Source organism: Naumovozyma dairenensis, chromosome 3 (genome assembly GCF_000227115.2).
Source record: "Naumovozyma dairenensis CBS 421 chromosome 3, complete genome".
Lineage (NCBI taxonomy): Eukaryota > Fungi > Ascomycota > Saccharomycetes > Saccharomycetales > Saccharomycetaceae > Naumovozyma > Naumovozyma dairenensis.
In genome coordinates, this window is record NC_016481.1 from 33156 (window position 1) to 48272 (window position 15117).

General features: G+C 31.4%; 11 protein-coding genes across 11 annotated transcripts in view; 4 read left to right on the forward strand and 7 right to left on the reverse strand.

Moving 5' to 3' along the window:
- CWC23 (U2-type spliceosomal complex subunit CWC23) overlaps window positions 1-279 on the forward strand; it is a gene marked incomplete at both ends in the record, with an annotated part of 831 nt that extends 552 nt beyond the window's left edge. The window contains one exon of the mRNA XM_003668876.1: window positions 1-279. This exon is cut by the window's left edge and continues 552 nt beyond it. Coding sequence (XP_003668924.1) covers window positions 1-279 — 279 coding nt within the window.
- Window positions 280-609: 330 nt separating this feature from the next.
- RAM2 (bifunctional protein farnesyltransferase/protein geranylgeranyltransferase) lies at window positions 610-1560 on the forward strand (the record flags this gene model as incomplete). The annotated part of the gene is made up of 1 exon (XM_003668877.1): window positions 610-1560. One exon carries the CDS (start codon window positions 610-612, stop codon window positions 1558-1560), a length of 951 nt encoding a protein of 316 aa, XP_003668925.1.
- A 125-nt stretch (window positions 1561-1685) lies between these two features.
- MCO12 (Mco12p) lies at window positions 1686-1961 on the reverse strand (the record flags this gene model as incomplete). The annotated part of the gene is made up of 1 exon (XM_003668878.1): window positions 1686-1961. One exon carries the CDS (start codon window positions 1959-1961, stop codon window positions 1686-1688), a length of 276 nt encoding a protein of 91 aa, XP_003668926.1.
- Window positions 1962-2248: 287 nt separating this feature from the next.
- Window positions 2249-3271, forward strand: SWD2 (WD-repeat containing protein SWD2; the record flags this gene model as incomplete). Its single annotated transcript, XM_003668879.1, has 1 exon — window positions 2249-3271. One exon carries the CDS (start codon window positions 2249-2251, stop codon window positions 3269-3271), a length of 1023 nt encoding a protein of 340 aa, XP_003668927.1.
- Window positions 3272-3404: 133 nt separating this feature from the next.
- On the reverse strand, window positions 3405-5504 carry HCS1 (ATP-dependent 5'-3' DNA helicase HCS1; the record flags this gene model as incomplete). The annotated part of the gene is made up of 1 exon (XM_003668880.1): window positions 3405-5504. One exon carries the CDS (start codon window positions 5502-5504, stop codon window positions 3405-3407), a length of 2100 nt encoding a protein of 699 aa, XP_003668928.1.
- Window positions 5505-5834: 330 nt separating this feature from the next.
- Window positions 5835-6359, reverse strand: ATP7 (F1F0 ATP synthase subunit d; the record flags this gene model as incomplete). Its single annotated transcript, XM_003668881.1, has 1 exon — window positions 5835-6359. The coding sequence occupies one exon, from the start codon at window positions 6357-6359 to the stop codon at window positions 5835-5837; it is 525 nt and encodes a 174-aa protein (XP_003668929.1).
- Window positions 6360-6863: 504 nt separating this feature from the next.
- Window positions 6864-9989, forward strand: PUT3 (Put3p; the record flags this gene model as incomplete). Its single annotated transcript, XM_003668882.1, has 1 exon — window positions 6864-9989. One exon carries the CDS (start codon window positions 6864-6866, stop codon window positions 9987-9989), a length of 3126 nt encoding a protein of 1041 aa, XP_003668930.1.
- A 172-nt stretch (window positions 9990-10161) lies between these two features.
- ARC19 (Arc19p) lies at window positions 10162-10677 on the reverse strand (the record flags this gene model as incomplete). Its single annotated transcript, XM_003668883.1, has 1 exon — window positions 10162-10677. One exon carries the CDS (start codon window positions 10675-10677, stop codon window positions 10162-10164), a length of 516 nt encoding a protein of 171 aa, XP_003668931.1.
- A 422-nt stretch (window positions 10678-11099) lies between these two features.
- On the reverse strand, window positions 11100-11606 carry SEC11 (signal peptidase complex catalytic subunit SEC11; the record flags this gene model as incomplete). Its single annotated transcript, XM_003668884.1, has 1 exon — window positions 11100-11606. The coding sequence occupies one exon, from the start codon at window positions 11604-11606 to the stop codon at window positions 11100-11102; it is 507 nt and encodes a 168-aa protein (XP_003668932.1).
- Window positions 11607-11979: 373 nt separating this feature from the next.
- CCE1 (cruciform cutting endonuclease) lies at window positions 11980-13230 on the reverse strand (the record flags this gene model as incomplete). The annotated part of the gene is made up of 1 exon (XM_003668885.1): window positions 11980-13230. The coding sequence occupies one exon, from the start codon at window positions 13228-13230 to the stop codon at window positions 11980-11982; it is 1251 nt and encodes a 416-aa protein (XP_003668933.1).
- Window positions 13231-13714: 484 nt separating this feature from the next.
- NDAI0C00300 (aquaporin family protein) lies at window positions 13715-14623 on the reverse strand (the record flags this gene model as incomplete). Its single annotated transcript, XM_003668886.1, has 1 exon — window positions 13715-14623. The coding sequence occupies one exon, from the start codon at window positions 14621-14623 to the stop codon at window positions 13715-13717; it is 909 nt and encodes a 302-aa protein (XP_003668934.1).
- Window positions 14624-15117: the final 494 nt, after the last annotated feature.

Genomic DNA, 15117 nt, shown 5'->3' on the forward strand with positions numbered 1-15117 from the left:
AATGAAGAAGAGACATTGAATAATTTGAGAGATATACTTCAATGCCCTGAAATCATAGGAATCAAACAATCAGATCCAATGACTGGAGAACCCATGTCCATTGACCAAAACGAAGTCTTCTTGTCGTTTGCAAATCCCAAGAAAGCTCTAGAGGCACTGTCCAGATTACAATCCAATAGGGTTTGTGAGAATGTGATGCCCTTTATTAACCCTGAATGCTTTGCCAGAAAGGATAACCCTATCTTTCAACAAATTCTAACCCTCCCTTTGTTACCCTGAGACAAATCAACCACCCACACACCCCACCACACTTCAATCGTTTCAAATTTGAAACTTTCACAACGCCATAATAACATTTATTTACAGTGATACTATATTACTATTATGGTAATCACATGGAATCTTTCACAAACTCTAACAGGGGAGAAGATATGACAAGGCAAGACAAGACAAGACAGTGCAAGGCAAGACAGTGCAAGGCAAGACAGTGCAAGGCAAGACAAGGTAAGACTATATTAGACTGAGACCTCTTGACGATTATTTCACAATTCAAAATTGACGGTCAGCTGAACAATTAAACAAAAAAAAAGCGAGACAATTTTTGTAAGGATGGAGTTTAATATTGAAGATTATAAAGACGTTGATCGTTTACCAATTACTACAGGATTAGAAGATGAATTATGTGCCATTATGTATACCGATGAATATAAAGAAGTCATGGGTATAGCGAGATCTTTATTTCAATCTAAAGAATTTTCTAATAGAGCTAAAAGATTAACTTCAAAAGTAATTCAATTGGCTCCTGCTTATTATACAATTTGGAATTATCGTTATGAAATTATTGAATCTGAAATCAAAAAAATGTCTGAACCAGATTCCACAAACTTTTTAAATAAAGAATTAAGTTGGTTAGATGAAATAACTTTAAATAATCCTAAAAATTATCAAATTTGGTCATATAGACAAGCTATAATAAAATTACATCCAAATCCGGATTTAAAATTAGAATTCCCCATCATTTCCATGATGATAGATGATGATACCAAGAATTATCACGTTTGGTCATATAGGAAATGGTGTATACTATATTTCCAAGATTTTTCCAATGAATTAACCTTCTGTGATAATTTTATTCAAAGAGACGTTTATAATAATAGTGCTTGGACTCATAGAATGTTTGTTTGGAAAAATTTAAATCCATCAAAAGTGCAAATAATGGATGAATTGAATTATTTAAAGGAAAAAATTGAATTGGTACCACAAAATATTAGCGTATGGACTTATTTAAGAGGGCTATATGAAAATTTCTTAAATGATCAATATGATCAAGAAATAATTAATTTTGCGGAAACCTTCATAAATGGATTGTTTGATAATACAACAACATTACCAAAGATTGAATCAACTTATGCTTTGGAATTTTTAGCTGATATTTATTCAAGAAATCCAGAAACATTACAAAATTCAATCACAGCATATAATGCATTGTCTATCAAATATGATCCAGTTAGAATTAATTTTTGGAATCATAAACTTAAAAAACTGACACCTTGTGCCTGATACAAAAAAAGTAGATATGGCAATGAATATATGTAATCTCTTTTTAAAAAATGCATGGAATATATAGTTTATATTTTTCTAATGAAGTGCTCAATGTATGGTACCGATATGTGTAAGTTGTTTGATCAATCCAATTCTTCTATTCTTCCAATCGTTGTTGTATTATCATCGTCGATAAATCTGTCTGTTGGTGATAGTTTCCTAAATTTCGGTGACTTTTTGCAATAATTTACCAATTTTGTATACCAATGCTCTCCCCAATTCAAATATCCATATATCACTGTACTAAAATCAAACTTCTCATATTTAAGAATAAGTCCTGTATCACGTCTTATCGCTGCTAATAACATCGCTATCAATGTCATATCAAATCCAATATGTATTATACTCTTTACACTCATCTTTTATTTATATTTTATTCGACAAATTCTATTCAGCTATTTAAGCTCGGAAGGGATTACTTACTCTTTCCTTCCTATATATATTTACATTCTTTTGTTCTGAAGTCTCCATATTTGTATGTTTGTAGATCAATTTTGTTTTCAACGCCTTCAAATTTTTAAAATAATGTGAACTTATAATTATACTTTGAGATATCATATGAAGAAACATACAAAAGATTAAAGTCAACATTCTAAAACAAAATATAGCCAGAAACCCCCTATTGGAACTCCATATCACAAAAAAAATGTCACTGACGATATCAAAGGAAAATCTTCAAAAATTCAAAGCTGTAAAATCCTTCAAAGTACAAGAGAAGGAATTAACACCAATCACATCAATTGGTTTCGATGATTATGGTCAATATTTATTAACTGCATCTGCCAACGATAACATGCATTTGTATGATTCTGTAAGTTGTAGATTCATAAATACAATTGCCTCCAAGAAATATGGTTGTCATTCAGCAAAATTTACACACGCTCAAAATGAATGTATTTATTCATCAACTATGAAATCATTTGATATTAGACATTTGAACCTAGAGACAAACCAATACCTTAGATATTTTATGGGTCATGATGCATTAGTTAGTGATATTCAAATGTCTCCATTAAATGATACTTTCTTATCTGCATCTTACGATGAATCTGTAAGATTATGGGATTTAAGAGTCTCGAAAGCTCAAGCACTTATACCAACTGTTGTCCCAGTTTGTATTGCATATGATCCAAGTGGATTAGTTTTCGCATTGGGTAATCCAGAATCTTTTGAAATTGGTCTTTATAATGTGAAACAATTGAAAAATGGTCCATTCTTAATAATAAAAATTCAACAACAAACAGAAACAACAACAACAACAACAAACAATAGTAAGAAATTTGATCAATGGAACAAATTGGAATTTTCGAATAATGGGAAATATTTATTAGTAAGTTCATCAATGGGGAAACAATTAATATTCGATGCATTTGATGGATCACAATTATTTGAATTAACAGGAACAAAACCTTTCCCATTAAGAGAATTTATGGATTCAGGTTCAGCTTGTTTCACACCTGATGGTGATTTTGTATTGGGAACTGATTACGAGGGGAAAATTGCATTATGGAATTTAAGTGATCAAATAAGTAACAAGACATTAAAACCACAGACTACTATACAAGCCGTACCTACTTCATCTCCAAGAACCATTGCATTTAATCCAAAATATTCAATGTTTGTCACTGCAGATGAATGTGTTGATTTCTATGTTTACGACGAGAATTGATCATATATCTGTATTTTAGATTAAAAATAAAAAGTTCTATTAATTATAGACAATCATACTGTATTTATAATTGCATTCCCACCGCCCGTCTTTCATTCTATCAAAAGATATATATATATATATATATAGTTATTTATAACAAATCATTAATATCAGGATATCTAATTTCACTATTTTCTTCACTCCAATCAGCCCATTTTTTCAAAAATGGTACTTGACTTCTTTGTAAACATTCAATATTACCAACTACACATAATTGTCTCTTTGGTCTCGTCATCGCAACATTTAATCTTCTATCATCACTTAAGAACCCAACTTCAAATTTATCATTACTACGCACTAGAGATAATATTATAACTTCCTTTTCACGACCTTGGAATCCGTCTACGGTTGAAATTTCAATCAATGGATAATCTGTTCTTATCAAACTTTTCAATAGATTTACTTGTGCACTATATGGTGATATTATACCAATGCATTCTTGTGGTACATTACTAGCAATTAGTTTCTCTACATGATCCTTCACCACTAGAGCTTCATTCTCATTGAATTTGGAAGATGCCAAGGGATTATTGTTGTTGTTGTTGTTGTTGTTATTTGTATTTGAGTCAGATACCGATTCCATAAATTCATCACCTTGCGTATCATACCATATTAAAGGTATATCAGTATCTTCATTTGAATCTACACCAGATAAATCCGATAATAAATGAGAAGCCACTGTAACGTCAGCTAATAATTTCCCCTCATACATTTCATTTGAAGAGAATTCCATAATTTCTTCATTCATTCTATATTGAACATTCAAAAGTTTCCTAAATTGGTCGCCGTATATAGACACTAATCTATCGAATAACGTTGTTTGTAATAATTTTTGAACAAGTTTATTATCTTCAGTTTTGATTGTTGGTGGTAATTGTTTATTATCACCGGCAAGAACCAATTTTGAAATATCAGATTTATAGTGAGAAATTAGTGGAATCCAACATTGAGGTTCCAAACTTTGTGAAACTTCATCAATGATCAGTGTATCGAACAAACTCGTGACACTTTCATCGTTATAAAGCTTACAAAGATCTCTACTACTGGATCCATGTAAAGTTGCCACGACCACTTTTGCCTCAAGTATTAAATCGTTAATAACTTTCCTTTCTCTAATACGTAATTCTTTCCTTAATTCTTTAACTTCTTTCCAACTTTCTCGTTTATCTTTATACGATTTCAATTTTTTAATTCCAGATATGGTTTTATCAATATCATGATAAATATCCTTCACAATGGCCCCTGCGTCTCCAGATTTACTTAAAATATCCAAAGAATGTCTTAAATTGGAATCCAATAATCTTGCAGGGTGACCAATTCTCAGGAGTAAATTTCCTGGTAATACACCATTCAATCTTTCCAAGATAGTATCCACTGAGATATTTGATGGGCCACAAACTAGGATTCTTTGACCACGTTCCACTAATTGTTGAATTAATTCAATTAAAGTGTATGTTTTACCTGTCCCTGGGGGGCCATGGATGATACTAATGTCATTAATTAACGCGAATTTAATTGCCTCCCGTTGCGATTGATTTAAATTCTCATTATGAAATTGGATATTGTTACTAGAAGTTGTTTGTTTTAAGAATGGTCTTTCATTTAATAAATATTGGATAATTTTGTTTGATGGAATGCCTTCAAATTCAGATAATTTCCTCATTGTAGATTCCATTCTTTTATAAGTAATTGTATTTGTCGTCTTCAAGAGGTATAGTCTATTAAAAGAGTATAATTTCGTGGTAATGTTTTCTTGGGGTTCTTGAGAGGATTCATTCAATGCTATTGTAATTTGTTGGTCAGAAATCTTAAAGATAGTACCGTCACATTGAATATTGTCAGTATCATTGGTATCAATATCACCATTGTGCTCGTGGGCCTTCTTGTTACGATGATGTTTGGCTTTATTTGAATGTGAGATTAAAGGTTTAATTAAGACGATATCACCAGTTTTAATATTACCATTATTAACGATGGAATCATTAATAGCATTATCGGGGGATAACTCTAAGTAAAGTTTACCACCAAGACCTGTCTTAATATTCTCTAAAAGTAAATTTGAAATAGCGTATCCATTTTCAATTAGTTTGGATAAGGGTAAAGAATTTAATAATTGTGAAGTTATTTCCACATCTTGATCTCTTTCATGAGATATAGCATCGAGAAATTTGGAAGCCAATTGTTTGTTCATCTCTGAGAAGGCGGTTACTACTTTTGAAGATGCCTCGTGATGGTCAACCGTAGGTATGCTTGAAATTTGGCTCTTGTATTTGTTAATTTTGACACATATTATTTTTCAGTATTATAAAATAACATTTCTGTTATTAGTAAAGGTTTCAAAGGGAAGAGCTAATCAGTGAACATAGAACAGAAGAGAACATATGGTAAACAAGTTGTATATGTGTAGGAAAGATCTTGTGTAAAGTTGTTTTGTTTTTTTAAAGAAGAATGTATAATTGAGTATAGACTAGATTGAGTTAGAGCATATATTATATATAAGGAAGTGGTCAGGCAAGGTCACTTACATTATGGTCAAGTCACCAAACTTCTCCTTATACCCAGGGACATCCCATTGACCTGTTTTGACCATTTTTTCCACTTTTTCATCTATTTCAGGTTTTGCTTGTACCAATTCATCTACAGTTAATTGATCGAAAGGTCTTGCATTTTGAATATTTTGTAAAGTTTCATCTAAAGCTTTCAATTCTGATGCTACCATGGATTCTGTTTCCTTTGCGTTCTCCATTGCATGATTTTCAAATTTACTTAAAGAATTTAATTGACTTTTAATATCTAATGTCACTGGAGTATATGATTTATAAAATGATTCAATTTTATCTACAATTTCTGAATTTTGTAAAATGGATCTATAGTGGTTGAAATCGACTGTAGTTGGTTTGGATTGTAATTCCAATAGTTGTCTTCTTGCTTCGTCATTCCTCTTTTTGAAATTTGATAGTTGAGTTGCAGTGGATCCGGACAACTTCAAAGAGGTGATAACTTTAGCCCAATCTAATTTATTGGCAGCAGACTTACTTAGAGACATTTGTTGGTTGTAGAATATTCAGCTGGTCACCCTTTTATGACTGTGACTGTGACTGTGACTATGCTTCCAACTAGTTTGTATCCATATCTATATCCATATGCTCAGTTCTATCAACTACATTAGTTTAAGGATACACATTTAGAAATACACTATTCTAGTTCCCGACCAATTAAAATAAAATATAGCAAGTATCTGGAAGTACCCGTGAGTGCCTCTACGGATGTGTAGGGTAAAGAGATAATTCTAAAGCAGGGTTTATTGCCCTTACCCTAGTTAAACAGTTGAGCCCTATACTTTGAATTTTATATATTTGTGGCGCTACCATATTGCAAATTTGAGAAATATATCAAAGTCGCATTCACAAATACAGAAGAAGTCCACTGGTATAATAAGCTAATCTTTTCAAGTGAATAAGAATAACATACTTTAGATTGTGGTTGTATTTATGATACTAAGTTCGTATCTATATTCTTCCATTTTACTCTTTTTTGCCGGTAACATAAAATGAGTTCACAACTTGAACATAACAGTAAGTATGGAAATAGTAATTACAACGGGAATAACCATAAAGAGGAAGGCCATCAAGACATAGTGCCGCCTATCCCAAGGAAAAGTAATGCATGTATTCAATGTAGAAGAAGACATGTTAAATGTCCCAATGGGAATCCATGCCTCCGATGTGTGAAAAGTAAATTACAATGTGAATATTCGGAACCATCCAGGAAAATTGTCGTATCATTGAGTTACCTTCAAAATTTACAAGATTCTATAATTACTTTAAAAAAAAATAATCTGAAACTACAATCGCAATTATCAACTTGCCAAAGGACACATCCACCATTAACATCCACCTCAACTGTTTCCCCAACTTCAATGAGTGATTTGAAAAAAATATTAAACAGTGATGATGGTAGAAGTAGTAGTAGTAGTAACAACGAGAATGACAATGATGATAACTCTGGTTTTGCAACGCATGAACAATCAAGATATCTACCAGTATCAAATTTACAACAAGACTTAGCTAATGATGTCGTATTTAATAATAATACCGTACCCAATGATATCAATGCCGTGAACCATCCAGAATTGATCTATACTGACAATACCTTCCGTGATGACGACGACAATAAGAATGAACAAATAGAATCTTCATTATCACAAAGAAGTGGGAGATTGGTGGAGACTCCCACGGGTCAATTATATTTCGTTGGTTCCTCTTCAATGACTTTATTTGGTATAGAAATTCAAGCCTTAGCTTCCAAATATTTAATCGATAAGAAAGTTTGTAAACCATTGCCGATTAATGAAAAGGAAGAAGATGAACAGGAAATTATCAAAATAAATAATAGCAAAAAAGATGAAAAAAGCACAAACAAAAACCAGAAGAAGACTACACGTAATCAAACTGGCTCCATTGAATCAAGAAAATCAAATATATTGAAGCAAAGACTATCTTTAATTTCTTCTTTAACTGATCCAGTTGCTCACATTGAAAAAAATCTTGACAATGATGATGCTGGATCTATAGCAATCACATTAACCTTTAATGAGTCATCAATCTTGAATGATTCTGCTAAAGTCCAATTCAAACTACCATCATATCAATATTCTTTATTGTTAATCGATACTTTCGTTGCATACAATGATGGTTCGTTTTATTTCTTCAATGAAGGTATAATTAAAAATGAATTGAAAATTATTTATAACCATAACAGAAAAAATGAAACAAACGGTAGAGTATTCCAAAGTAACCTATTACAAAGTATTTGGTATTGTAAAATCTTATTAATTTTTGCTTTAGGTGAAATGTATCATGGTACAAGGAACGATTTGAATGGTAACCTTCAAAAAAAATCTTCAAAATTACTGAGATATAATAATCTTCGAAAAAGAAGGAAACTAAACGACAACAACAACACAACGCCTACCCGTCATCACAATTATAAGAATAATCTTTTACTTCTACAAAGTTCTAACTTACCTGGTTCTGAATTTTTTAATGAGGCCTCTAAAATTTTTAATTGCTTATTTTCTAGTGAACATCTTGATTGTATCACTAAGGATGGTGGTGTTGAAGTTTTATTATTATACGCATTCTATTTACAAGTTGCTGATTGTACCGTAGCATCATATTTTTATTTCGGTCAAGCTTTAAGAACTTGTCTCATCTTGGGGATGCATGTAGATGCTCAAAGAGATACATTATCTAGATTCGAATTGGAACATCATAGAAGATTATGGTGGACAGTTTATATGTTTGAAAGAATGTTAAGTAGCAAAGCTGGCTTACCATTGAGTTTCACAGATAACACCATATCCACAGAACTACCTGATAATTTCGATATGAATTATCCTCCACCAGGTTGTGAACATTATATTTTCCCTGAAGCTGAATACATTTCTAATTGTGTTAAGATTGTTCAAATTAATGCACAAATCTTGAATCAATTATATCAAAGACAACCAGATTCAAATATCTTACCAACGGTACAAAACATTATAACAAAATTGTTAAATTGGAGAAATGAATTATCATCAAATTCACAAGTAGATTTTAATGTCCCAAATTTGACAATTTCAAGATTATCAACAAACCTTTTCACTGAATATTTCCAAGGGATTAATTTAGCAGTAAGGCCATTGTTATTCCATTTCGTTTCCATTCAATTGAAAAAATTTCAAAATAAAAATTATAATTCATATTTGAACTTACAAGATTATCCCAATTCTATAACGACTTTGTTAAATTGTTCATTACAATCTTCAGTGAATACAATTAGATCATTATGGCTATTGATGAAACAAAATATGTTAGCATTATTTGGTTATATGGATCGAGAATATCTTTTCACTTCATCTTGTACATTATTATTATTTAATGCTACATTTGGAATTCATGAACAAACTTCACAATATTTGGACCAATCATTGGAAATATTAACCAAGATGCAAATTTTGGGGAACAATCCTGCTGGTTTAAGGAAAACACAATTATTAACTATGATGATAAATTTAGATTTCCATGGAATAATGAAGAATTTAATCTCTAAATATTCAATTGAAGATGAATCAATAATCATTGAATATGAAAAGAATGAAAATATTTCAGTTCATAATAAAGAATCTGAAAGTACATACTCAATCCCAAAGTTTTATGAAAATATCTTAAACGGTATGATAGAAGAAAATAACACAAGTACGAATCATAGTACGAGCCCTGCTTATGATGATACTAAAGGGGAGCTGAACAGAGACGAAAATATTATTGATCTGCCTGTCGACTCGAATGACGATGGTACGAAAATGATGCATACACCATTGATGAATTCAATTTCAAGAACAGCTTCATTAGCTAATTTATTTAATCCCTCGGTAGCGCCAAATTATCAAACAGAACCATTAACTGATAAGGGGAATGAAATTATAGAACAAAATGGTACTCAATTAAGACCAACTAACTATGTAGATAATGATGAATTGCAAGAAATGTTAGATAGTCTAGACCAATTAAGCAACACAGATAACAAGCTATGGAAGGAAATTTCAGATCAAGCAATGTGGTTGGGTGATACAATGGATCCAACTGCTGCCGTAGGTTCTGAATTAGACGTTAAGGATTTTTTAAGTTAATTATTAAAAAAAAAATTTGCGAATACAAATATTATCTATTCTTTTTTACTAATAATATTCTAATGATTTAATAATGATAATTAACTATAAGTTTTTGTGTCTTTTTAAATTAGTTGTTTCATTTTTCTATATTTTATCTGAAGTAAAGGTTTATGAAAAATATGCTTCCCTCCTAATAGACAAACTCACCTAAATAAGCTTCTGCGACAAATCTTGCTCTTGCGTTTAAAAACAATTTCATTTCACTAATTTCCTTATCAACTTCTTCCATAAATTCAATGATGAAATCGACTAATTTCCCAGTTTTCATAGATTCAGTATGTTTATTTGTAATTAAGAATGAAATACTATAACCTTGAATTGGTACACGTCTTAATATATAGAAAGATTCAGCACGTTGTTCCAAGAATCTTGTAAATTTATGAACTAAAATTTGTTCAATTTCATCAGCTTGTTTCACTTTCAAACTAACTCTAATGGAATTAATACTTGGTTCAATTAAAACTTGCTCATGTTCATTACGTGAAATATGCATAGGTTGTAAAAGTAATTCTGCACTTTGATTTGGAACTTCTACTTCAGGACGATTATGTCTTTCCACTTCTTGTGATGAAAAATTAGATAATGTTAAGGCTGCCTCTAGCGAATAACGAACAGCTGTTAAATATGGACGTAATGATTGTGACATTTCAATGGGCGGTTGACAGGCTGAAAATTCTATATTCTGTTGTTGATGGTATTTAAATGATAGAATATATACCGCCAAAGACAACTAACAAAGTAGTTTGGCTTAACTCAGACCCCTTTTAGCTACAAAAACTGGTTTTCTTTAATGGGAAAAAAAGCTTTAACTTTTGAAAAATTCCAAGAAACTTAAAGGAAATCGGCGTTCCCCGTGGAGTTTTGGCCAGTTCGCTACTCTTTTCAACAACAAAGTACATTTGGCCTTGCTCTTTTCCCTATAAAAGATGGGTTGGCAATATAAATCTCTAAGGTTATCATTCTTAATTAAAGCCACTATATTAATTACGTATAAATGTATATAGTTTTTTCTAATGCATTCAAATAGGACATGATAAATGTTGTTGGCAACAGCACATATTTCTTTGATCATTCCCCACTCAATAAAGAGCTAATACCAAGGAACCCAAGTAATGCAAATTTAGCGTATTTATTTTCAGAAACCCAAATGGTGACATATCCTAATTGGGGGAAGAAACCTTTCACTGTTCCCACAATATCTTTCTCCTTAGATAAGTAAATCTTCTTACCTTTATACAATGAAATATCATTAACAGCATTATTATCACCTTTTGTCAATAAGAATTGTTTTTCCTTTTTGGTAGAATGATGCTCTCTTAATACTCTATGAACAATTGGGATAGATTGACCTTCTACTTCATAGACAACGACATCTCCAACTTTATTTTGTGTATCTCTATTCCATAAAAATAAGATATCACCTCTTTGGAAGGCAGGTTCCATGGATCCTGACAGGACCACTACAATTGGTGATTCTGTGTTAGCTAGAAGTGATAAACTTTGCCAAAACATGTAAGCTGAGGAAAACATAAAACATAGTCCCAGTAGTCTTTGTAATTCTAACCTTAAATTCATAATAAAGGAATAAATATTTATATATATTTGTTAGAAGATGATGCTATGCTATTGCTTTGATTACCTTCGAGACTCTTTTAGATCGGTTGATGTATTTCTTGTTGTTGAAACTTCTTCTTTTCCTCTAATGTTTGTCTGTCTCAGTATTTTTCCTTTACCGTGTCTATTTACTTATTCGAACGAAACCTGACAGGGCGCTGGATCTCTTTACAAAGCAAATTATGTACGTAGTAACTGGAGTATAACTTGCCCATGTTCAGTTATCAGGATATAGTTGACGATACAAATTGTAGACTACTCGCAAATCGAATACGTATTAGGTTCTATAAGAATATATATATGTTTTATAATTATCAGGGAAGAAACAGAGTTCCTATGGCAAGTTTATAACTCGTTCTTGAATTTTATCCACGAACAATTTTCTTTCATGACAGTATTCTATGAAATCATTCAACAGTGTTTCATTTATATAACCAGAGTTGCTATCTCTATCTTCTCCCTCTTTTCCCTCATTCAATAGTTTGTAGATACCTTCGTATGATCTTAACCACTCAATCCAACTCAACCCATGTAAAAATGAATCAGCTAAATCGTCATCTTTCTTAGTACCATTTTGCCCCAAATTGTTCATTTCTTCATCATCATTTATAAGACAGTCATACAATTTAAATTTCGTTGGATTCTTTGTAATGACATGGTTTAAATGGTCTCCCCAATGTGAGTCCAACTCAATAAATTGATCATTTGAATGTTGTTGTGATAAGCATCTTGTCCTCAAGATATCTTTCACTAAATTGATCTTAAAAGTTTTAGAAAGTTTATTATCATTCAATTTAACTCTCTTTTCCTTTTTCTCGCTTAAAGGCTCGTGGTCCTCAGTATTATTATTATTATTATTATTATTATTATTATTATTATTATTATTATTATTATTATTATTATTATTCATGGTTTTCATATTAGGACACCAAAATGATGTCATTCTTTGAGGGTTAGAAGATAATACCAAATATGGTTTTATTGAATCAACATCTTTCAAGTTTCTTAGTCTATTTTCTAAAGATGAGAATAATAAATTTTCAAGTATATTACAATTTATAATTGGATCTAGAACAAATTTTGATGATATTGTTCTTGTTCTTTGCCTTTCAATTGTAAATACATCAGGAATTGTATATGATCTTTGTGATGACTGTGATGATGATAATAATAATAAATAGTTTACTAGATTGTGTGTCAATAATGAAAATTCTTTAGGAGACATATTACTTGATAATTTATCAAATTTTTTGTGGTGGTTATTTGGTAAATTTGTTAAAAACTTTTGTTGTAATTGTATCTTTTCCCATGATAATAATATTGGTAATTTATCATTAATATTCCATTTGAATTTAGTAAATGAAAAATTTGAAATACCAGTATCAATTGAATTTATAATTATATAACCTTGTTGAAGTTTCCTTTGCCGTAATTGTTCCAAATCAAGACATTGATTGAGAATGTCTTTGGTACGTTCTGATTTGGTAATTCCTATTGGTGAACCTGTAATTATTGAAAGATCTTTTAATGTCTTAGCCTTTAAGTTCCCACAGTAAATATTTAATTTAGATAAGAATGGATTCATAGGATCATGCAGTACTTCTTTTATTGTGAGTCGAGCAGCTTTTACAAAGGGTTATCTATTTATTAGGGAAAAAAATAGTATGTACATAGTAGTAAGTGTTTCCATAATATAATATTTTTGCGATGTTAAACAATTCATAATATCGATAGTTAGAAAAAAAAAAAAAAAAAAAACTAAATAATAATTTTTCTAATATACATATAAACATTACAGTAAAAATAGTGATTCATATAGAGATTTAATGAAAGTAAAAATAATAATTATTAAAGAGTGTTTTGTAATTAAAAATGTAAGGTATATGATATTGTTATTTTGTTATGTTTTTTGTTGTTTTTTTTGCGATGAATTGGTATCATTAAATGATGCAAAAAGAGCTATTAAATTAAATTGAATTAAATTAAAATAAATTAAATTAAATGAGTGGTGGTGGTGGTGATGACGATGATGCTAGTGCTTGTGCTTGTGCTTGTGCTTGTGCTAGTGGTTAAACTTCAGTTCTGACTTCACCAGTTGATTTAACGCCATCCTTTTCAGCTTGGACGTAAGTAGTATAATCCAACCATTGTAATAATTGCCAAACAGACCAAGCTAAAGTTGCCCCCAAGATTGGACCGACGATATAAATCCAAAAATATGGAGGGAAACTTTTTGCAGCCAAAGCAGCCCCAAAGGATCTTGCTGGATTAACACCAGTACCAGTGTAAGCAGTTAATGCAGCATGAGAAATGAACAAAGAAATACCGATTGGTAAAGCAGCCATAAAACTACTAGCACGTTTTTCTACAGCGGTCATTAAGACGGTCAAACAAAGGATAGCGGTACCGAACATTTCCAAGAAAACACCTCTTGATCTTGAACAACCGTTACCTAGAGTGTTTGCGAATTTGACAGAACCTGGAGTCATTGCATGAGCAGCACCACCTGCAGCCATACCTGCGATCCATTGTGAAAGCCAATGGACGATACATCTTTGTGGAGTAATTGCTCTTGCTAATACTAATGATAAACTGACAGCAGGGTTTAAAGCACCACCTGAGACATCAGCAAAACACCAAACAGAGAACATGACAGAAAACCCGAAACCGAATGCGATCATTAATAATTGTTCAGGATGAGTTCCATCTGGGTATGCGTCCATTAAAGCGTCATGGTTTGCGACGTTAGCTACGACGTATGAACACCATAAGAACATGAAAGTACCACAGAATTCACCGACTGCTGCGATTAGATGAGTTCTGAATGAATCTCTACCGATATTGAAACGAGAATGTTTCAAACTCATTGGATCCTTTTGTTTGTCGTCATGTAAATGGTCATCATTTTCTATATGACCTGTGTCATGGTGAGAAAGTGTATCAGTAGTCTTTTGTTGTTCTAAATATGTGTTTGACATTGATGAGGGTTGTTTTTGTTATCTCAACTGTGTGTGTGTGTGTGTATATATATATATAGATTTTGAGTATGCAGGGAAAGAGAAAAAAATTTTCTATTTCAAGGTTTTTTAGTTATTAATCTTGATTTGATTGTGACGATAAATCTACGATATCCTTCTTGATGTACTTTTCACTACTCTCTTATTTTATTTTATTTTTTTGAATTATTTCTTTACCTTTAAAAGAGGATCAATTACTTTATAGATCAGGGGCTGATCATCGATCCTGTTTTTGACGTTTATATGTATTATAGTCAGGGACGTAGTAAGTAGAGTCTTCTCGAATGAGGTGAAAAAATTAAAAAAAAATTAAAGAAAATTTGGTATGAGATGACATGCTATGCTATGCTATGCAATGATATGCTATGCAATGCTATGAGGTTGAATTTCCATGTCTGAGGTGAATAATTCCTCTAAAATGTTCGTAGAAGGAGTTTTTAGGAGATGATGATGAC